The following is a 24,737-nucleotide window of genomic DNA, read 5'->3' on the forward strand; positions in this document are numbered from 1 at the left end:
ATATGATCAAGGAAAAATATAACTATAGAACTATGAAGAGATATTTTACATCATCTAGTCCAGGTATTTACCAAGATTTCAAGGAACTTTTAATGTTTTTTTTCCTTTAAAAAATCAAGTTTGGAACTTGTTTTTTTTAATTCTTTAATTTTAGACTTACAGAAAAATTGCAGGAATTCCTAGAATTCCCAGGTTCCCCATAATCCTTCCCTTTTGTGTGTGTATATGCATCTGTAAGTGTCCATATAGCATTTTTTTTCTAAAACTTTTGAGAATGATTTGCAGACACAATGCCCCTTTATCCCTACATACTTCAGCGTGGAACATAAATATTTAAAACCAGGATTGAACCCAGAGCTGCAGAAACTCTTGTTCAGGCTACTAATTTGGTTCCAACTACACAATAATGTTCTTTAAATATTTATTCAAGAATTTTCAAGGAGAAGCTAAATGCTGCCCCCATAAAAGTGAAAAATCAAATGCTGGCAGTGGAAGTCAGCCAGACTGAGCAGAACGAAAGCCCCGTATTTAAATGGACCCGATCTCAGGAGACAGTACGCTGTCAGGTTGCCCACATGAGAGGGAGCTCTCAGCCCTCAGCCCTGGTACATTATTCCTGCCATCTTCATCCAGGACTGCTCTTGAACAGAAGTTTTGGTAAGTTACGTGTCTTCCATGTTGATTTTCAGGGTTTTGGTACCGTTGGTTGGTCCCCCGCCGTTGATTGGTCCAGAAGAACTTTTGGAGTCTTGCTTCTTAACCCAGCCCTAGATAAAACCGAGAAAGTGAGGCAGCTCTGAGTGCCGTGGAGCAGATGCCCACAAGTGGTCTGTGTGGCCTCACCTTGCCCTGGGCAGTAGCTCCTGAGGCTCCTTGGGAAATCCATGAGTCCCAGGGAAAATTTTTGACTCCCAATGAAAAAAAGTTCCACTAAACTTTACCAAGCCTCTAGAAGCCAATAAATGAGAAAGAACACTTTGTGATAAAGCATGACATGGAGGGGTGGTAGAGAAAAGAGCCACCCACCAAAGCAACTAGGCGGCTCTAAGTCCATGAGGGCACATGCAAGAAACTGACACCTAGAAATGTGATAAATAAAACTGAATAGAGTTTTGATATAACTTGAGGGCGACACCTACAGTGTGTGGACAAGTGGTACAGTAGTAATGTGGGTGTAGACGTTAGACCTAGTCTGAACATTTATCAATGTCATGGATCCTGAAACTAAGAGGGAGTTTTTACAAGTTTATTTTAATTGAAAATTGAGTTCATGTTCTATCGCTTATGTTATAGGTAAAATGCTGCGTAATAAAAATTAAGATCCTTGACTTTCTTTATTGGCCGCAGGAATTACAGTGTATATCTAAGCATTACTTAAACAAGTGGAATGAGACTACTCATAATATGAAACGACATTAAGAGGGAAATCTAGGTGGTTATTTGTATGACTATTTAAGTTTGATGCAACTGCAGAAACCAATTTTTCAGTGCATATACTTCAGTAAACAACAGAAACAAAATGAAAAATCAAATAACAACTATATATATATATATATCTCAGTGCATAAAGAGTGACCACAATTCATTATGAAAAAGTGAAATTTCCAACAGCAGAGTTGGCAAAAAGCCAAACATAAGAAATTCACTGAACAGCCACCTGGGTGCTTTAGTTTGTTAAGTGTCTGCTTTTGGCTCAGGTCATGATCGTCAAGCTTCCTGCTCAGTGGGAAGTCTGCTTCTCCCTCTCCTTCTGTACCTCTCACCTGCTTTTGTTCTCTCTCTCTTAAATCAATCAATCAATCAATCAATCAATCAAATCTTTTTTAAAAAGACATTCACTGAATAATACAGTTGTTATTCTAGACTTGAAAAAAACAATTAACTGCTCTGATAATCAAAGATAATCAATTATAACTATTACAGAATTTGTTTCCAATAAGCTTGTTAAGATTGTAAAAATTATTATACCCAGTGTTGATGTAAGCACAGTTAACAGGACACTCTCAACAACTGACATAAGGAGTAGAAATTGACAGTTAGTGTAATCTTCCTGGAGAAAAGCTTTGTAATGTGTACTGTCCAAAACGTTTTAAATATTCATGACTATTGATCCACTTCTAAAGAAATGGCCAGAGTTATGTGCAGACTGATGTAAAATACAGTCAATGAGCAAAGTAATGTACCCAAGGCAACAAACCAGATTGACTTAAAACACGGACTCAGGAACATGGAGTCAGGGTACTTCAATTTGAATCCCACCTCCCCTTTCTAGCTACATAATCTTGAGCAAGTTGTTTAGTCTTTCTGTGTCTCAGATTTCTCATTTGTCAAATAGAGATGTTATAGTATTTATCTCATGGATTGTAAGGATTAGATGCATTAACATGTCTAAAGTTTTAGAACAGTGCCTGCACATAGTAAATATGATTAAGTATTCAATGAATTCAACAGCATGTGATGTCAAAAAATAGAAAAATCTTGCATGCCCCATAGTATAGGAATGGTTAAATAAATGTTGGACATTTATACCATGAGGATTGATGCATTCTTTACAAAGTTTTGTAAAATAAAAATATTTCAGCACATGGAAACAAAGCCTCCCAATATAATTGTGTATAAAAAATAAGCTCCAAAATTGTACATTATATATATTAAACAGGACAGGTTAATCAGTTGGATGAAGGAAAGAGAGAAATCAAGAATTAAGTCTTATGATTTGGGCTTAAGCTCCTAGATGGGTGGAAATTTTATTGACTGTGATGGGGAGAGCAAGTTGGATGTGGGAGCAGGAGGATGGTGCTGGATGTCTTCTAGTCATCCAAGTGGAAACGTCAAGTTGGCAGTCAGGTGCACAACTTGGAGTTGCTGGAAAGATCAGGTTGAGAGATAAGAGATTTGAGGGTCTTCACGGGGACGCTCAGAGAGTAGAGCAGATCAGTCAAACCAAAAAAGGTGTATAGATAGAAAAAAAGGATTTGCAACTGAGCATGGGGTATTCTGATAAGTGCTCATATGGCGATCCCCATGTCCCAGGGTCCCCCAAAAGCAAGAGATTATTATTTAAGCATGTAAACCTGAGTTTCAAATACATAATGGAGGATTTTATATATCCTGATATTTTTGTGCTTAAAGTACAGTCGGATGAATAGACCTGAGTGTACATTTAAACCTGGGTGTTCATACTATTTCTCTTTAAAATTCATTTTGACAGATGAATGCATTATTAAAATAGCTCAGAATAGCTTTGAGTTTCAAATTTCATACAATTCCTGCTATTATAGCAATTTTCCTCTGAGTGGAAAGCCTATCAATCAAGAAAAACTAAAAACAATAAACAATGTTCCTCATTAAATACTTTTCAGCTTCAAGGATATTGACTATATAATTTCTATTTCTTTTTAGTAGAATTGTTTGTTTGGATCAACATGTCTTTCTTAATCAGTTCTTCCAGAATCCCAAGAAAACTAGTTATAAGTAATAGCATTTTTTTTTTTACAACTTAGAGTTTTAAGGTTTTTTTTTTTAATAAATAAGAAGAAATTTAAAAAAGTGGGCCTCACTAATGACTACTGTAGGATGTCTGCTTTTTGGTTCAGAGCCTCTGGAATACTATTTCTCTCTTTTGTAACAATGACACAAGCTCAACCTAGAGGTTTATTAGGAAATAAGAAAGTGCTAAAAGAAGAATTTCTGCTCTTCCATACTTGAATACTACTCTCTTATTAAGACCAGAGGCAGCCCTTACTTTACATTTCAGACAGTACTGAGCACATTGGCTGGTTGAAATTGAGTCAAATTATCTGGAGACATTCAGTGTACTTTCCAGAAGCATCTGAAGTGGCCAGAAGGGACGAAGGAAAGTTTGCCCCTTGCTAAGTTGTGCCTAGGGTTTCGTTTAAAACAATAATTCAGCAGACAGCCTAAGTCAGGAGTGGCTTGGGTAGCTTTATTAGGACCCAGAGATGAATTATTCTTAAGCAGGGGCCAACAACCTTTGACCCTATTGTTGGATTAGGCTGAATGGTTCTTTGTTGTGGGGGGCTTTCCTGTGCATTGTAAGGTATTTAGCAGCATCCCTGGTCTCCACCCAGTAGATACTAGTAGCATCTACTCTCCAGTTGTAACAACCAAAAATGCCTCCAGATGTTGCCAGTGTCTCCTGGCTGGGGGTGGTGGATGAGGGGCAAAATCTCACCCAGTTGCAGTTGCTGCTCTAAAGTTTCTCCAACTTTAACCCTTAGTCTCTCCAGAAGTATCTACTATTCATAGGCTTCAACTTGAGCTCCCCTCACGCCTGCAGAGACACGGGAGGAAAGCACAGCCTCCACTACTCCCAAATGATCCTTGCTCACCTGTTACCCCCATCAATGGCCATATGCACTGGGAGGAAGGACTGAAAATGAAAGTTCATGAGACAGCCAAAACCAGTCCAAAATACCTACCTGTAGGTCAAGGTCCATTAATTTATGGCTGTTGCCTCTACCACACATAGAATTCAGTATCACTGGAATATCCCAGGCAACCAATTTCTAGATTGAGGTGTATTACATTTATTTATAACATATCTTCCTTATTTATCAAATATAATGCAGTTACATAAGAGATAATTGGAAAGCAACAAGAAAGAAAAGCACCCTGATTCTGATACCTAATGCATCGACTCTTGGTACCCAGGTTATTTCCTTCCACCCTTTCCCCCCACAAACCAGAAAGAACAGGCATGTCGGCTCATCTCTATTCCAAATGGGAATGTGGGTCCTGAGTTGAAGGGCTCCTCATTTTTAAGAGAAGTCAGAAATTTTGTTTTCTACATGAAATCTGACTTCTAAAAATTGACCAGTAATAAAATTTTCTTTCAACATTGTGTAAACAAAACAGAGCATGTCTATGGGATGGAATGAGCTGGTAGGACTCTAGTTTCTGACAGCTGCCATTTCATCTTGTGCACAGCTGGTGTCATTTTTGTTACCTGCCAATTTCTATTTGCATTTGAATTCAGAACTTCTGTCACTAAACAGTCTCTCAAATGCTTTCCAGCTCAAAAAGTATGTTAGTGTAGGACCAAGTAGATTATTAGAACCCTCTTTCTCATTACCTGAAGTAGCGTGTCTAGATTTTTACCACTCTCCATGAATAGACAACACCATCTTCTGTGGCCTTACTCTCTGAAGATGATTTTGAAAATAAAGTCTTAACTAATCTGGAAAATAAAGGACAGTGGATTAAGCCAACTTATTTCCCTTATTCATATGTGTGCATATATGTATATATATATTCGTGTATGCATATACATATAATATATACTATATATTATATATATATAAACATTTTATAATATTATATTGGATATAGTTCTATTGTAAGTGTTGGTCTAGTAAGTAAACAATTCACTTCATGAAGACCCAACCAAAAAAGAATGGTCCAAAAGATAAAAATTAATCCAATGGGGGGGCAATTGGAGGGGGAGACAAACCATGAGAGACTGTGGACTCTGAGAAACAAACTGAGGGTTCTAGAAGGGAGGGGGGTAGGGGGATGGGTTAGCCTGGTGATGGGTATTAAAGAGGGCATGTATTGAATGGAGCACTGGGTGTTTTACGCAAACAATGAATGGAACGCTACATCAAAAACTGATGTAATGTATGGTGATTAACAACATAATAAAAAAAATAAAATAAATTAATCCAATAAACATATTTGGGCTCAAGCATCCACTTCAAGACCCTCCACCATCTGCCCTGTCCAAATTTGGCTCTTGATCAACCCTCACTCCCTGCTACCACCCTTTCCCCAAGTTTGCTGGAATACTTGCCATTCTTTAAACATCAGTGTCCCTTTGCCCATGCTATTTCCTTTTCCTAGGCTGCCCTGGAGCCAGCCTCCTGCCTCAAAAATTCTTACAGACTTTTTTAGTCCAACTATGTTCACACAAAACCGTCATTTCATCTTTTAAGCATTGCTTATTCATGACAACTCAGGAAAAAATATTGCATTCTTCTTTCAGATTAATTCCTGGGAAACTCACTGTGATTTCCTGCATTCCTTACTGTATTTGGAACTGACAGCTAGTTTGTCAATTACTTCAATATTGTAGTGCTTCAAAATTGCTTTGTCTTAAAGAGAACAAGTGGTCATCGTTCTTAATGAAAGTACTGTTCAGGGTGTCTGGGTGGCTCAGTCGGTAAGCGTCTGCCTTCAGCTCAGGTCATAATCCCGGGGTCCTGGGGTCGAGCCCCGCATCGGGCTCCCTGCTCCGCAGGAAGCCTGCTTCTCCCTCTCCCACTCCCCCTGCTTGTGTTCCCTCTCTTGCTGTGTCTCTGTCAAATAAATAAATAAATAATCTTTAAAAAAATAAAATTAAAAAAATAAAAGTATTGTTCCCCGCTGCGTTCTTATTACTTATATATATTTTTCCATTCTTACATATACTTATGTTACTCCAAATCTTCTTTAAAAAGCACATATCAAGACAAGCAAGAGACACTTTCCTTGCCCCTCTCTGCCTGTGAAACCATTCATCGTACATTCCTCCTTCTCTTGATCACCAAACTTAAAAACAAATAAAAAGTATACTGTCTCTGCTACTTGGCTACTACTTGGCTGTCTCACCATTCTGTTGAAATTGTTCTTATTAGTGTCACCAAATCCACTGATGTGTTTTCACTATTTATATTACTTGGCAGAACTCACTGAACTCATACCCTCACCCAGATTCTGAAAACTAGCTCTTTTCTCCATGACTTCAAGAACATTATTATTCTAATTGTTTTCCTGCCTCTGGGATCATTACTTCTTTGTCTTATTCCTGGACTTTTGTTCTCCACCACCTGGCACTTTGTGGTGGCATTTTCCAATGATCTGTGCAGAAGCCTGGTCCCTTCTTGCTGATTGCTTTCATTGGATCATTCATCCGTATCTCATGACTTTAGCCACATCTGTATGCCTGTGACTGCTATCTGTGTACTGTAGACTTATTTCTAGGTGCTTGTTGGATACACCCACCTGAACATTTCATAAATAACCCAAATATAACTGGAGGTAGGTATCTAAAAATATGTTCTGCCCTCTAAATTTTCAATTTCCATTGATGGTTTTGTAATCTACATATTTCCCCATGCTATGCTCCTTAGGATCACACTCATCTTATGTTTCTCCTTTACTTTTCATCTCTAATTGGTTACTGAAAACCGTTTTGATTTTTCAAGTCTGGCTGTGCATTTCCATTCTCACTGTCACTGTTTTATTGCCTAATGCCCCACAAATTTCTTCTAATATGCAAAAATCAAAAGCAAACACAGAAGGGGAAAAAAAACAAAACAAAACAAAAAAGCAAAGAACACCCTAAGGCCCTGGTATCTTTTCCTCCTGAAATCTTTTGCAGCAACAAATTCCTAGATTTATTTTAAGGTTCTGGTGGTAGGAATAATTACATTCCCAGCCCCCACTACCACCCTCAGCATCAAAGAATTCCTCCAGGGGCTGCTGAATCAGTTCAGTGTCTTAATTCAAGACCATGGCTCTAGTTTGCAATTGGACTGAATATGAATTCCAAAGGAGCTGATTCACCATCGCTATCCTAATTTTTAAAGTGCTACACTAAATCACAGGCCAGTGAAGAAACATTTTGACATTGGCACACTTTGACGTTGGAAACACAATATTTATTTGCCAGAGCCTACTGGTCGCACCAAAATCTAATACTAACTGGAGTGCATATTTACACCACATGCTAAGCAAACAGAATGAACTAGTGTTCTCCTATTCTGCCAAACTAAGTGGCTAAGCTTCCATTTGTGACATCACAAAGCCCCAAAACTGGAATAAGCCTAAGACGGTATATTGCCCATCCTTCTCACTTTTCAGGTGAGAAGAAAAAATTGCAATGAAGAGAAAGGGTTGCTCAGAGCTACGGAGTAAATTAGTAGCAAGGCCAAGTCTAAACCCCAGATCCACCAGCTCTTAGTGCAGTGAGTATACTTTTTCAATTTTATGGTAGGTCCCCATCTCTGTAAAATATTATAATTACTGTATCAAAATGTCATAGAAAGTATATAATTTCTTCATTGTAGGATTGAGGCATAAGAAACTTGCATTAGCAATCCAAGCTGAAGACCCTAAATTAGTATTATTGAAAAGTTCCAAGATATTTAGCTTTATTGGTTGTTTTTAGTAAATTTAAGATTGTCACATGTTTGTAGATAAATTACTGTTGATTGTATCTGACATACCTGGTTACATCATCATTTGTAGGTATAAATGTCATTAAGATCTGATATGTCTGTACCATCAAGCCAGGTCACTTAGCCCTTGGTCATCTCAAGGGGCAATGCCTACACTTTCTCATCCAGCTGGCATTTATTGGGTTTTACTCTGTGCAAACTACTCTATCAGAACCTCTGAGGGGTATGGAAATATGAACAAAGAATCTCTGCATCTTAAGCAGCTCAGAAAAGTGGACATTTTAGGTAATATAGCAACTCTGGATACTGATCCCCCCTCACTCTCCTGGGCTTGTTTTGTTGTTATTTGATTTTTTTTAATTTGTTGTTTTTTTTTTTTTAATTAGGCTATGTTGTTTTAGTGAAATCTATTTCCCCATTACAGCGTGAAGCCTTTGGTGTCATTCCTCAGGGATGCATAGCCTTGGGCCTAGGCAGTCACCTAGGATGACATTGGTCTTAGCAAGTCTTTCTTTGACGGTCTCCCTCTGATCTTTCTTTTAAGCTGCCTGCTTCATTTGATATTATATCCCTTCCTGTTTGACTTTACTATTTTACCAACTGACTGCTCTTTTGCTTTTAACAACGCCCTAGAGTATACATTGCTCAGCCGTCTGATCCAGTTAAATTTAGGCAGGCATAATTTTTGTGACCAGTTTTGAATTTTGTTCTGACCCCATGAGGGCTTTTCTTTAGCTATTTTTTTTTTTTTTCTGGTTCTCTCTAGTAAACTAGCTGGCCTGCAGTTTAGCTTATTGCTCTTAATTAAGAGGAGCTCCTATTTTTGAGCGCCCTTATCTTCGCTTCCACATTCCATTTCAGATAATCTCAGTTCCTTTGGGGAGAGCTTCTGAGCTCTCTTTTCTTACAGACTACATCTCCTCCAGGGCAAACTCTCTGAGTGCTACTCAGTACTGGGTGGCGTAGTAGCCTCTAGAGCTCTTGGTTGGCCCTGCCAGTTGGAACCTCTGCTCTACAAGCAGGTTGAGTGAGGGTGGTCACGGTGGACTGACCATGTCTGTCAGTCTGTCAGCTCTGGGGTTGTCAGTCTGTCAGCTCTGGGGTGGCCCCTAAGTAGGGCCCAGATGGAGGAAAGGAGCCCCTGACTTCTTGACTTTACTCACCAAGAATTTAACCTCTTCAATTCAGAGTTAGGCAGGATGAGAAATGCTGGCGGTCTCTGACTCTCAGTGAGAGACAGTAATCCTTGTTTGGGAAGGGAAGAGGAACCCAAAGGGCTCTGTCAAGTTGAACGCCAAGGGGAGGCAGGGAAAGGAGAAAGTGAGCTGTGGTTTAAATGGGTTAAATGCTACAGAGTCTCCCTGTTCTGAGTGTTAGATCTTCTTGAAAAATCTCTTCATTTTCTTTATGTCCTGAGGACAATTTCTTGAGAATTAAGATGTTTGCTTTTATGGTTTTTGCCAGCTCTGCCTATTTCACAGGGGAGTTGGTGCACAGAGTTCCCCCTGCTGTCATCCCTGATCTGAAACTAACTGTGGCTTCTTTTTCTAGCCCATGTTACCCTATACCATGGAGGTTGGTGACCCAGGCAGGGTTTATAACTCTAGAGTCAGGAGCTTCATGTCTCCAGTTAAATAAAATTAGCTTGATATCCTTTTGCATTCAGACTTCTTGAACGTAGAGTGGATATTGTCTTATGAAAGCTAAGGCATTCAATGTCCCCGAAGAAGAGCATCTCATTTTTAAAAATTTATTTATTTTTATGTTATTATTTTGTTACTGAAGTATAGTTGACTCACAATGTTACATTAGCTTCAGGTGTACAGCCTAGTGATTCGACAACTATATACATTATGCTGTGTTCACCACAAGTGGATCTACCATCTGAGAGCATCTCATTTTTGTGTAAAGTTAACAAGTGAATGTTTGTCAAGAGAGACAAGGGGGGAAAAATTGGAGTTTCTTGTAATCCATGGAGTCCAGCTTCAGAAGACGCTTTTATTAATTTTATTCTGAAAACATTTAACAGGGGTCACTCGGTGTCCAGAGCCGCCATTAAAAACTTGTTAAACAGCATTGATTTTTTTTTAATTTTAAGGAATATAATATAATTTCAAAGTGGACCCACAAAATAAACATTGCTAAAATGTTCCTTTAGATATTATATGAATTGATTTGCAATCTCGTTGTTGGCTGGAAGGTACTTAAACATTAAATGAGATCTGGCAAATGATGATAAGTGTCAAATAGCTAAAACTGAGTCATTCTCTGTAGTACTGATTGCAGAAAAGACCTAATTGTCTACTTATGTCATTATTTGCTCCTACATAATTGTGTCACCAACCTACAAGAGACTTTAGCTGTGTATTCTTGAAACACACTAGAATTTTTGTTTATTTTCAACCAGAAATTCATGGATAGATTTATCTGTAGCAAAGAAAGTTCTCTGGTCACTGCATTTTTTTGTCAAGGGGTATTGATAAATAATATGAGGTAAATGCAGGCTAAAAATCTAAGAAAATTAAGGGTTGTACTTCATTTATCACCACAAATTCCCAAGTCACTTGGTCGATGTGAGCTCAAAAGTTTCTTGCAGGTTTAAGACTCTTTTCAAATGCTTATTCATTGTTCTTGACAAGGAAGTATTGGAAGAAAGTGATATTTTGCTTAATTAGTGAGAGCAGCATAATGTTTTCTGCCTTTATTTTATTTTACTTTTTAATTTTACACTGATCGTCAGCATGGTATTCTGTTAACTCAGCAGATTGTTGTTGCTCTGATGCTTTGTCTGTGAAAACACATTCTGTCTGACTGACCTAAAAGGCAAAAGAACTAGGGGTGTATTTTTGGTTTACCTTAGTAACTGCAAAGGGAGTTCGTCAATCAATGCCACAGGCTTCAAGCTATCCTTAGGACAACTCAATTTTACTGACGATCTTTCTTCCTTCAGTAAGCTTGTCTGTGAAGATGCCCTTTTTCCTCTGTCCATCATAACCCTTTCTGACTCGCCATCTAGGCAGAGATCCCTTTGGTCTAAAGAGAAGTGATTTGAAAGGAGAAAAGCACAGCCTGGAAACTGGAGGAGAAATTAATGTGTTTAAGCAAAGTCCGCTTGGGTTATAGTTTTTGAAAGCACTTTTCAGAATTAATCAAGGGTGAACATTTTAGAGATTGCCTAAAACAAAGCTTCACAAGACATTTAAGATGGTATAGAAATAATGGATTCCTGTGGTGCATGAAAATTTATGTCAGTTCATTTGTTTGAAAACAAGACCAACCAAAAACTTGACTAATTTATAATAAACAGTATTTATGTAGGAATATATAAAAATGTGAAATGAATGGACCTGATGTTTTCTTAGGGTGTTGCTAATGATGGGAAAAATCCATGCAGGCGTTAAGCTACTTTCAAATCTGTATAGTCATTTATTTACCTTCCTATTTGTAGGGCTACTCTGTTATGAATCTCATGTCTTGTTTAAAATTAAAAAAAATTAATACTGGGTGTGAATCAATTGGTTAAGCATCTGCCTTCGGCTCAGGTCATGATCTCAGGGTCCTGGGATCAAACCCCGGGTCCTACTCCGTGCTCAGAGAGAGTCTGCTTCTCCCTCTCCCTCCGCCCCTCCCTCCCACTTGTGCATGCTCTCTCTCACTCTCTCTCCCCCCACCACTCAAATAAATAAATAAAATCTTTTAAAAATTAATACTAATTATCAATGCCAATTAACAACACACAGTGCCCTTGCAAGATGAAATGGGCAGGGCTTTGCCAGCCTATCCTTTGAGAGGCAGGTGAAGTAAGGTTTCCTAGCCAGTGTTGCAGTCTATAGGCTACATCGGTGGGTACCATATATTAAGGTGGCAAGATGCTGTGTATTGTTTTAGGGCTTAGACATGTGTAGGAGAAATGAAAAAAAGACAATAAATCTAAACACGGCTTTATTTTTTCCTATGAAGAAATAAATTTCCTATAATAATGATAGAAATATTGAATTCGTTACCTATAGTGAGTTCTGTGCAAAGTAATGAGCTTTCTAATAAGTGTTCAGAGATGGGATGAACAAAGAGCTACAACATAAAGGTGCTTCAGGCATCTGGTAAATGACCTCTACAGGCTCTTCCATTCCAGACTTACATGACTTTGTGAAACTTTTTTCAATAAAAAAGGACTTATATTTATCGAATATTTCTGGTCTGTCAGGCAGCTCTGCTAAGGACATTAAGTGGATTCATTAATTCATGTAACATTTCTACAAAGTAGGGAGTATTATTTTCTCCAGGCGAGGCTGACATGGGTGGTGTATCTGAGTCACACAGCCAGTAAATGGTGAAGCCAGGAATAAGACACAGTCGTCTAACCAAGAGTCCTATCTTCCAGCACTTCCTGCAGTCTCCATACTGTTTCAAGCCATTTCTAGCCCTCTGATTTCATGGCAATCGAGCAATCTGTCTGTTCCATTTTATATAGAAACAGAAGGCCGCTGAAAGTGATTGCTTAGTGATTCCATACATTTGCATCTGTTTTTTTGCTACAATCTTAACTTCCTATCTAATAAATTTTCTGCTCACTTACCACCTGTTAGTAATGAGAATTTTATAATACTTTAGTTTACAAAGTGTTTCCACTAGTAATACTATTTCACTGAGTTTTTTACAGAAACCCTATGAAGTAACCAGAAGAGGTATCGTTATGGAAGAGATGCACATGGGTGTTAAAAAGTTTAATGCTAGTCCAGGATCATAAAGTGATGGAACTGGTGCCTGAAACCAGATTTTCTAATTACATTTGCCAAACAGCCTCTTCCTGGCCACGTCACTTGCCAATTAAAGGATTAATTGGGAAAGTAAAGTAACTTTGATTCTCTAGAGCAGCAGTTGGTAAAATACAGTCTGGCTCACTTCCTGTTTTTATAAATAAAGTTTTATGGAGACACAGTCACACCCATGCACTAAGGTATATTCTATGGCTGCTTCCCCACCACCACAGTAGAGATGAGTAAATGCAGCAATGACTTTATGGCCTGCACACCTAAAATATTTACTCTGTGGCCCTTTATAGAAGCAGTTTGCCAACCTATATGCTAAAACAAAGAGCAAATGCTTTGGAAGATAAATAATACTTCTCTGCAGTATTGGTTTAGTATGAATAAAAACAAGACTATTTCTGTTCTATCTAAAGAAACTCCCAGGTCTTTTTGCATCAAGTGTTTGAAGGAATTTATTTTCCACCATCAAGACTTTTAATTGGCTGGTCTCTGCTTCCCATTACATAAAACCATGATATGATTTGAAATCTTTATCAACGTGACTTTTCATAATAATTTCCCACAAACTCTTTTATTCTTGTTTCACGTTAGTAGTCTTTTTGTTTTACCTCTTAGCTTCTCCTCCCCCCACCTTAGCTTCTTCTAGCTTAACTACTCAAAGTGTCTTAAGAAATTACATGTTTCATAGCATTTTCCCCTGACTTACATCTGAGAATTAGACATATATACTGAGTTTTCTTTTTTCACTGAAGAGTAATTGGGTATCTTTGGGGAGAACAATATTGCTTCCTGCATAAACCTAGCCTTTGTTTTTCTCAAAGCTGTAATTACTAACAGTATTTTTAGTCCTGTAAACCCTCATTTGCTATCCCATTTTACTGTAGCCTGTTAATCACAACCTACCAAAAATTGCAAAAGTCATGCTCCCAGTCATTGAAAAATCTTTGATGTGTGATTTGCAATTCAGAGAGAGGATCAAACACTGGTCAGCTCTTTAGAAAAGGAAAGTAAGTCCTTGAGAATTCAAAGGTGGTGGGATCCAGGATACATTTCCTCATTTCTGGGCCTCAGATTTCAGGAAAGTAAGTTAACCTGAGCTCTAAGTCATTATTAATTTTGAAAAACAGACACATTTGTGTATACCAAAAAACAATGTGCTAAAAAGTTACTACACACATGGCACAAGAGAAAAACATAGGTATAAAAATCCTTTCATCTTTGAAATCCATTTTTGTGATGATATTCTATAATTTTAATTTACTTCCATAATTATGTTCTTCCTACCTCAATAGGCATTGTGCTACTCCCTGGAACTACAATGGTGACTGGACACAGTCTCTGCTCTTGGAGCCAAAATTTTCTTGGCTTTGAAATAGGATAAGCTCATTTTTTCTGTGATGACAGTGTTTATCTCATGGTGAACAGAAATTTGATTGGCAGGAACAGTTGAAAGAGACTGAGAGAGCGGGAGAGGTAAAGAGAAGGAAGGAGGGAGGGAAGAAAGGAAGAAAAAGAAGGCAGACAGCCTTAAAAAATAGTCATACACTATCAAGGGAATACTTCTGATGACTTCAGTAATTCAAGATTATTTTTGCATGGGTTTGAATATAAAGTACACATAATGCTGGGTTTATATCAGTTAACTCCCATTACAGAATAGTTTTGCATTTAAATACACTTTTTCAATTATAGTAGACATTTACAGTAATTTTTAAATTGCTTACACCTCTTTTCAAATTATCAAAAAATGCAGCCTGCCTTAGTGCAGACAATTCACAGAGTGGTTCTCTCCTACATTAACCACAGGGAGTCATTGGGAATGATTCTTCGGTCTTCCTCCTGGCATCATAGCTCTGTTAACTTCAGATTCAAAGTCTTTGACTATATGCTCTTAATAAAAAGGTATTAAATGATATTAGGAGTAGCCGCTAAAGTAACATTGAGCAAACTTACTCACAGAGGGGCTGAGCCATGTAGATCTTCAGTTCACAGTGTCCTGAGGGCAGCAGTTTTGTCCCTTAGCCGAGAGGAGTGACCAGGTGGCTAGTTGTTAGAGTTAACAGTGCACCAGAAATTATGTGATTGCTGATGTGCTGCTTTAATTTGGAGAGCATTGTGGTACAGCTGAAAATCTAGGCAACACACTCACATGTGAAGATCTCAGAGGGGTCAGGCTTTTGTTTATGTCACCATGTTTTAGTTCTTTCTGTGTTGTTAAGCAGTACATTAATAATGCATTTTTTTCAAGACTACCCATCTAATAATTCTAGGCATGCTCCCTTGGTAGTCATACTTCTTTTTTTTTTTTCTTTTTGGTAGTCATACTTCTGAGTCAGATGAATCAGAGTTGGAAAGATTCCCACATCCTCCTAACCCTTATGTAGCACCTACATACTCACACATGTGCATACAATTAACACTTTTTTGGACTGGATCTGCCTAGTATATTAGAAAGCATGCAGTAACTGTTGGGAACCTCATTGCCATTGGTCTTGCTTTATCCACCCTGAGTATCTGGAGCTGCATGAACCGATATTCATTTAGAGAGAAGACCTTATCCCAATTCACTAACTCATGTAGGGCATTCTCTACCAGACCAGCACTCTTCCCACATCGCAAGAAAGGAAAGACCATTGTTCTGCCACAAATGAGCTGTGTGATGGTGAGTTAATTATTCTGCCCCTCTGAGCCAATTTTATCATATGTAAAATAAACTTTGACTAGAATTTTCTCAGAATTCTTTTCTATCTCTGAAAGTCCTTGATCTTCTAATTATCTGTTCCAGTTAATATGTATGCACAACCAATCACCCCAAACCTTAATGCTCATAAATTCTGTGGGTCAAGAATTCAGACAGAGCACAGAGGGGTGGTTTGTTTCTGCCCTATGCTGTCTGGGACTCAGCAGGAAGACTAGAAGCCTGGCTCACTGGGCATCAAATAAGTTGGCCAGAAGTCTGGAGACTAGAATCATCTAAAAGCTCACTCATTCAAATGGTTAACGTCTGGGCTGGAAGATTCAAACAGCTGGGACCTCTAACAGTTGGGCCTTGCTGTGTATAGCTCTTTATTTCAATGTGTTATTTTTAATCTCTCTGTTTCTCCAAGTGGTTTTTCCAGGATAAGGTTTTCAGAGTAGCCAGACTTGTTACATGGTGGCTCAGGGTTCCCAAGGCATGTATTTCAGGAGCTAGATGGAAGCTATAATGCCTTTTTTGGCCTATCTTCATATATCGCCAGGGTTGCTTCTACTGTAGACATGGGCTAAAAGAGATAAAAGATTAAAAAAAGATAAAAGATAAAAAAGGAAGAAATGATCCCACCACTCGCTGGAGGAATGTTTGTGTTGTGTTATAAAAAGAACATGTGAAGTGATATATATTGGTGTAACCACCTCTGGAAAACACAGTATCACGTCATGCCAAAGTAACTTTTCAATATGTTTAATCTAGTATAGATAGGAGTAATATGCCATAGTTTCCACCTTCTTGAATTCTTGTATTATAAAAACACTGATATCTAATAATATGCTGCCTCCAAGTGACTCACTTTAGGCTTAAGGACACACAAAAGACTAAGAGTGAAGGGATGGAAGAAAGATACTCCAAGCAAATGGTAAACAAAGGAAAAAAGAGGTAACTATACTTAAATATTAAAAAAAGAAAATTTAAGCCAAAATTGGTCACAAGAGACAAAGAAGGTCATTATATAATGTTAAAGGAGAGGATTCATCAAGGAGATACAACAAGTTTAAATATTTATGCACCCAACATTAGAGAAACTAAATATATAAAGCAAATACTTATCGGACTAAAAGGAGACATAAACAACAATGCAATAATAGGTGGGAATTTAATACTCTACCCTCAACAATGGATAGATCATCTACACAGAGAATCTATAAGAAAACAACAGATTTGAAAGGCTACATCACCATACTGAGATCAATAAGAAGATCTACAAGATTGTCCAGGGCTACTTCCTCAAGGATGGCAAACTGATCAAGAACAATGCTTCCACTGATTATATCTGTCTGACAAGAGCATTAGCCCTCTGGGTGGCTTTGTCCACTATGATGAAGTGACCAATGACCTTGTCATGCTGAAAGACTGTGTGCTGGGAACCAAGAAGCAAGTGTTTTCTCTCTCTAAGTCCTCAGCAGGCCCTGGAGAAGATTGACCTTAACTTCTTTGACACCACCTCCAAATTTGGCCATGGCCAATTCCAGACTGTGGAGGAAAAGAAAGGATTCATGAGACCACTTAAGCAAGAATGAATTGCAAAGAAGGAGCTTAATGTCAGGAGCAAACTGTGTAGCTGGTAGAATTTCAAAAAACATTATTTTCTCGTGAAAAAAAAAATAAAACAACAGATGTGTAAAACACCATAGACCAAATGGGCCTAACAGACATATACAGAACATTCCATCCAACAGCAGGAGAACAAGTTTCTCAAGAGCACATGCAACATTTTCTAGGGTAGATCATATGTTAGGCCATAAAACAAGTTGTAGCAAGTTCAAGAAGATAGAAATTATATCAAGTATCTTTTCTGACTACAGTGGTATGAAACTAGAAATCAATAAAAACGGGAAAGCTAGAAAGGTCACAAATACAGGTAAATTAAATAACATACTCCTGAACAACCAATGGATCAAAGAAGAAATCAAGAGAGAAATAAAAAAAAATATATTAGGGACAAACAAAAATGGAAAAACAGGTGCCTGGGTGGCTCAGATGGTTAAGTGTCTGCCTTTGGCTCAGGTCATGATCCCAGGGTCCTGGGATCAAGTCCCGCATCGGGCTCCTTGCTCAGTGGGGAGCCTGCTTCCCTCTCTCTCTTTCTCTATTTCTCTGCCAAATACAGTAAAATCTTATTTTTTTTAAAAAATGGAAAAATAAAACGTGGCATACAGCAAAAAAGTTTTTGAGAGGAAAGTTTATAGTTATAAATAATTGCATCAAGAACAAGAAAGATTTCAAATGAACAGCCTAACATTACATCTCAAAGAACTAGAAAAAGAACAAACTAAGCCCAAAGTTAGCAGAAAGAAGGAAATAATAAAGATTAGAGCAGAAATAAATGATAAGGAAAATAGGAAAGCAATAGAAAAGATTAACAAAACAGGGTTGATTCTTAGAAAAGATTAACAAAACTGAGGGTTGATTCTTTGAAAAGATAAACAAAATTGACAAACATTTAGATAGTGGTAACCAGGAAAAAAAAGAGAGGAGCCAAATAAAATTAGAAGTGAGAGAAGAGACATTACAACTGATATCATAGAAATACAAAGGATCATAAGACACTACCATGAACAATTTTATACCAACAAATTGGACAAATTTGAAGAAGTGGATAAATTCCTAGAAACATATCATGTACCAAGAGTGAATTATGAAAAAATAGAAAACTTGAACAGACCAGTAATGAGTAAGAGGATTGAATCAGTAATCAAAAATCTTCCAACACAGAAAAGCCCAGGAACAAATGGTTTCATTGGTAAATTCTACTAAGCATTTAAAGACTTAATGCCAACCCTTCTTAAACTTTACCACAAAATTGAAGAGGAGGGAATGCTCTCAAATTTAATTTTTGAGGCTAGGATTCAACCGATACCAAATCCAAATAAAGACACAACACGAAAAGAAAACTACAGACAAATTCCCTGATGAATATGAATGTAAAAATTATCCAAAAAATGCCAGAAAACAAAATTCAGCAGTACACTAAAAAGATCATACACCATGATCAAGTGGGATTCATCCTTGAGATCCAAGATGGTCCAACACAGGCAAATCAATGATTGTGATACATCATATTAGCAGAATGAAAGATAAATATATGATTAACTCAATAGGTGCAGAAAAAGCATTTGAAAAAAATTCAACATTCTTTCATGATAAAAACTTTCAAAAATTTGGGTATAGAAGGAATGTATTTCTATGTGATTAAAGCCATATATCACAAGTTCACAGCTTACATCATCCTCAGTGTTAAAAGTTTGAAAACTTTTCCTCTAAGATCAAGAACATGTCAAGGGTGCCTACTCTCACCAATCCTCTTCAGCAGAGTACTAGAAGTCCTAGCCAGAGTAATCAAACAAGAAAAAGAAATAAAAGGCCTTCAAATTACAAAAAAAAAAAGAAAGAAATGAGTCTGTTTGCAGATGACAAGATATTATATATAGAAAATCCTAAGGTCTTCACCAAAAACTGTTAGAACTAATAAATCCAGTAAATTTGCAGAATACAAAATCAACATACAAAAATCAGTTGCATTGCTATACACTAACAATGAACTATCAGAAAAAGAAATATAGGAAACAGTCCCATTCACAGTAGCATCAAAAACAACACAATACTTAGTAATAAATTTAATCAAGGAGGTGAAAGATCTATACACTGAAAACATTGAAAGGCATTGATGAAAGAAATTGAAGAAAACACATAAATGGAAAGATATCCCATGTTCATTGACTGGAAGAATTGATATTGTTAAAATATCCATACTAGCCAAAGCCGTCTATGGATTCAGTGCAATTCCTGTCAAAATTCCAACGGCATTTTTCATAGAAATAGAAAGAACAGTCCTCAAATTTAAACAGAACCACAAAAGGCCCCTAATAGCCAATGCAAATGTGAGAACAAAGAATAAAGCTGGAGGTATCACACATCCTGTTTTCAAAATGTACTAAAAATCTGTAGTAATCAAAACAGTATGGGGTATTGGCACAAAAACAAACAAATACAAATGCAACAGAATAGACAGCCCAGAAATAAACCCACACATAAGTGGTCAACTAATATTTGACAAAGGAACCAAGAATATACAATGGGGAAAATTCAGTAAGTGGTGTTGGAAAACTCAATATCCACATTCAAAAGAATGAAATTGCACCCCTATCTTGCACTACTCACAAAAATTAATTTGAAGTGGATTAAAAACTTAAACATAAGACCTGAAATATAAAACTACTAGAAGAACAGGGAAAAAGCTTCTTGACATTGGTCTTGGAAATGATTTTTTTTTATATGACACCCAAAGCACAAGCAAAAAAAGCAAAAATAAATAAATGGAACTACATCAAACTAAAAAGCTTTGCACAGCAAAATAAATGATCAACAAAACGAAAAGGCAACCTAAAAAATAGGAAAAAAATATTTTCAAATCACATTTGATAAGAGGTTAATAACCAAAATATATCACGAACTCATACAACTCAATAGCAAGAAAAGCAAATAATCCTGTTAAAAAAATGGCAAAGGACCTAAATAGACATTCATCAAAAGAATACATAAAAATGGCCATCAAATATATGAAAGGGTGCTTAATATCATTCATCATCAGAGAAAATCAAAACAGTGTTGAGAAATTAACAACACCTGTCAGAATGGCTGTAATTGAAAAGATAAGACATTGCAAGGGGAATCTGTGTGCTCTGTTGGTATGAATGTAAATTGTCAGTCATTACATAAAACAGTATGGAAGTTCCTCAAAAACTTAAACATAGAACTACCATGTGACCCAACAATCCCACTCTGGGTGTATATCCAAAGGAAATGAAATCAGTGCCTTGAAGAGATACCTACATCCAATGTTCATTGCAGCATTATTTACAATAGTCAAGACATGGAAACAATCTGTGTATCATTGACAGTTGAATGGATAAAGAAAAAATATATGTACATACACATATACATATACCATGTATATGAATATACACACTGTATACACACACACACACACACACAACAGAATAGTATTCAGCCAAAAAAAAAGAAATTTTGCCATTTGCAGCAGCATAGATGAAACTTGAAGGCCTTATGCTAAGTGAGATAAGTCAGAGAAAGACAAAAACTATATGATCTCACTTATATGTAGGATCAACAACAACAAATTATAGAAACAGAATATATTGGTAGTTGCCAGAGGTGAGCAGGTTTAGGAAATGGATTAAGGTAGTCAAAGAATACAAACTTTTAGTTATAAGATGAATAAATTCTCAGGATCTAATGTATAGCATGGTGAATACAGTTAACAATACTGTATTATATAATTGAAAGTTGCTAATCTTTTTTAGGGAAACACCCTCACAGACACATCTAGAAGTAATGTTTAATTCGCTATCATGGGTCAGTCAAGTTGACCATAAAATGAATCATCACACTGCTGTTGAAGTTTCTTTGTCTGCTTAGCATATGAAATTCCTTCCTATATTTAGGGGATTTATTAATGTTTTAATTCTTTCAGAAGCTGAAAAAGACAGGTACTCACTCTCCAGCTAGCACATGGGTGTCTGACTTAAGCTTGGCCAATAACTTGCTCTTGTTCCCAACTGGGACAGGAAGTGGGGGCAGGTCAGAACTCATTCCCTGCAGGTGGCACTCAATATTACGTGGCAACATTGCAAGTCACAGCTGACTAATGTGACAATGGCAGTAGCACTTAATCAATCTTTCAACGGTCTGATCTGGAGTGGATCCAGCCACTTAGTTTCTTGGGGTTTCTGTATGTTTTCCAAGCTTGAATCATTCGAACTACTTCCCTCTAGTTCTGTAAGTTACTCAATATCTGGAACGAGGTGGCTTCATGAGTCCCACATCATTTTCTCACCCAGCTCTCTCTCTCCAACCTAGCTGCCTCTCTTGAAGGGAGACTTTGGGGCTTCTAGACTGGCTAGTCTTGGACAGTACAGAGCACGTAAGGAAACCTACTCACAACACAACAATGAATTCTTGAACGCTGAAAACCGTTATTTTAAAACTAAGAATTTCAAGAGATAAGTTGAGTGGAAGACAATTACTATAGAGATTCAAATTTGTAGTCCAGGAGATAAAGCAAAAGAAATATCTCAAACCGCTGATTTTGAAAATAAAAGCATTCAATAGTGAGAAGACAGATGTAGGAAATTGAACAGGAGAATGACAAGGTTCTGAAAAAGAAACAGGAATGTTAAGGAAATGAAAGGAAAATGTTAATTAAATAATTTAAAAGGAAATGTTTACCTGAACTAAAAAAAAAGACTTGATTCTGCAGACTGCTATGGTTCACCAAGTAACTGGAAAGATTAATGAGAGGTGAAATGGCAAAGTAAGTGCATGGGGACTGAATTTTTCCATTAAAAAGGGACTGAAAAGACAAGGAAAAAAAGAAAAAGAACAGGGACAATCCGTGAGCTTCATCAAGGAAACACGTTACAATTTTATGCTTCTTAGTAATAAGAAGACACCTATATTACTGACATGAATACAGGAAAAGGATGTTCTCCCAAACTGCTGATGACATCTACATTATTCCAACATGTTTAGATAAGAAACCAAAATAGTTGTTAAAATTTAAATGACATGTGTGCCCTTCAACCCAGAAATCCCACTTTTGGTATGAATCCATTAAAATGACTGAAAACAGGAATCTATATATGGCATTCTTCATAGTGGCAACAACAGAAATAAACAAACCAACAAACCTGGAAGTAAAGTGACTCCCTTTAATAAGAGAGTGGTTGGACAAATTACGCTCTGTTGGCCCAAAGGATAAAATGCAGTTAATATAAAGAAGGCACTGGATCTGTATCACTACCTTGGAGGGATTTCCAAAATATACTGATGAATGGGAGAAATCACATATAAAGAAAGATATATAATATGATCTCAGTTTTATAAAGCAACGTCCAAACCCCGCATATATATATGTACACACACAAACATGCACACACATGAATACATATATCAGGTTCTTACCACAGATCAGGGTGTAGAAGGAATAGGGATTTCACATGAAAATGACAGATAAAGGAATAGGGCAAATTAAGTAAAAAGGAAAAGAATAAAAGAAAGATTACACTTTCCCCCAGTAAGCCTCCCAAATACATTCTCGCATCTTGTGGATGAAAAACCCATCGTGTATTATATTATGATCCCCTTTATTGAAAACTATAGTGCGTGTATGAAAAATTAGAACAATTATATATAATTAGATATATGGGTGTCCATGTGAAAGGCATATTGTAACATACATTGTAAAATTCTACTGTTACAAAACAAATAAGATCCCCACACCCATGCATACATACATGTATATGTTGATAGAGCTATGCATCTATATAGATACAGATTGGTTTGGAGTGAGATATGGAAGGACATACATTAAGCTGTTAAAATTTATTACTGCACTGGAATGAATCTTGGAGGGCGGAGGTGGGGAGAGGAGTTGGGGTGATCCATTTTGTCTTTACTTATTTTTTGTTTCACTTATTATAATGGCCATATTATCTGTAAAAATATAAATAAAAACATTTTCTTACAACAAATTAAATAAAGCTAGATAAGTCATATCTACAAGGCACTCTGTGGAGATGGGGGAAGGTTGTCATTCTCTCAGCTCCACCTCATGGTGATATCTTAGCAGCAAAGATACTAATGAAGGGAGGTGGGATCACAGGGGAGGGAAGAGTTATTTCAGGTCAGAGAAGGTGATGGGAAAAAAACTAAACATGCAAAGTAGGTTCCAGAGGAGGTGTGATTATGTTTTTAAATTGTGGGGTGAACATTAATTGGATGAAAAAAATTGGGAAGACAATTCTAGGCAGGGGCAAAAACATGATCAAAGGCAAATACATGTAATCATAAACTAGGTTTGATATTTACATAAGGAAAGATCCTAATGCATCTTTGAAAGAAAGGACTGTCGGAGTTACATGATTTTAAGAACAGAACTCACCACCTCATAGCTGTTTGGTGATTAATTTTCATCAAAAATGAAATTCTGTAATATTAAAATCCAAAGGAATAAAACACAAAATGCCTGAAGTGAGAGGAAATGTTTGAAACTCAAAATAATAACAAAGATGTTTTAAAGATAACTAAAGAACCCTGGAACATAAAATTTTAACATGTTCAAAATATTAGTGCTGTTCTACTTTAACCTGCTTTAGGTAACACTTTCAAGGTTTATTTGGTCCCAAAGACAAATGCAGATTTCCATCTCCTTATATATTTAACAACTCAAGCTAAAATTTGTGACTATACGTGTATATTTGTAAATAATTCATATAAAGCCTCTGAATATGCCTAGCATCATGGTCTTTTGTTTTTTTAAGCAGCAAAAATCTTTTTTCAAATGAAGTCTCACCTGTCCCCCAGTATATAAACAGAAAACAGAAGCACAGAAATGCTCATTTAAAGTCCTGGGGCCCTGATTGGAATCAAATTCACTCACAGCTCTGAACCAGAGGCCCTTGAATACATGACTGAATGATAGTCTCTCTGCACATCTGTCTGTCTGTCTGTCTGATAGGTGGCTGGCTCAGCCCTCAAGAGGGCCTGTCAATCACAAAGTCAAGATGATTGTACTGGAGCATGTGAAACCTCAACTTCCCCAGATTTCTAGCTCCACGTGTGTAGTTCATATATAGTTTTATGCTTTGCAAATTGCTAGCTCGATATTGATCTTTTATCTATTTTATTTCATTGTGTGATTTTAAGAATAAATCACTTTTGACTGTGATTGGAAGCACCCACCAGTATTTCCAACAGGTACCAGTGAGTCTCTGCAATTCAAATTACTTAGCCTCGGTAGTGTACAAATCAAAAAGGCAAATGCTACTGCCTTTTCAGTTCTTTTACTGCTAGGCTGCAAGAGAGAAGCAAAATAGCCTTCTGCCTGACATCCTCACACAACAAAAAAACCAAGATTGTTGAGTCTTTCAACACACATTCAGTGGTTTGTGCTCTTCAAGTCATATCCATGGTGTTGAATTTTCACATTAGGGGAAGGACAATCCTGGATAT

At 37.0% G+C, this 24,737-nt stretch overlaps 2 protein-coding genes across 9 annotated transcripts in view; one reads left to right on the forward strand and one right to left on the reverse strand.

The window, feature by feature from the left end:
- Window positions 1-24,737, forward strand: part of SPHKAP (SPHK1 interactor, AKAP domain containing) — a 171,872-nt gene that overhangs the window by 62,254 nt on the left and 84,881 nt on the right. The window contains exon 1 of one of the 8 annotated variants that reach the window (XM_073877618.1): window positions 461-657. The exons of the other annotated variants lie outside the window; for them this stretch is intronic. The gene's annotated coding sequence lies outside the window, so the exon portion shown is untranslated. Of the gene's footprint in view, window positions 1-460; window positions 658-24,737 lie in introns of those variants that run through there. 8 annotated transcript variants of the gene reach the window in all.
- DAW1 (dynein assembly factor with WD repeats 1) overlaps window positions 5,180-24,737 on the reverse strand; it is a 194,094-nt gene continuing 174,536 nt past the window's right edge. Inside the window, exon 13 of the mRNA XM_073877638.1 lies at window positions 5,180-5,200. Within this exon, the coding sequence (XP_073733739.1) occupies window positions 5,196-5,200 (5 nt within the window). The 3' untranslated portion in view covers window positions 5,180-5,195. The remainder of the gene's footprint in view (window positions 5,201-24,737) is intronic.

The sequence above is a fragment of the Callorhinus ursinus genome, unplaced genomic scaffold (genome assembly GCF_003265705.2).
Source record: "Callorhinus ursinus isolate GAN/ISIS: 27379988/994484 unplaced genomic scaffold, GSC_fseal_2.0 scaffold2, whole genome shotgun sequence".
NCBI lineage: Eukaryota > Metazoa > Chordata > Mammalia > Carnivora > Otariidae > Callorhinus > Callorhinus ursinus.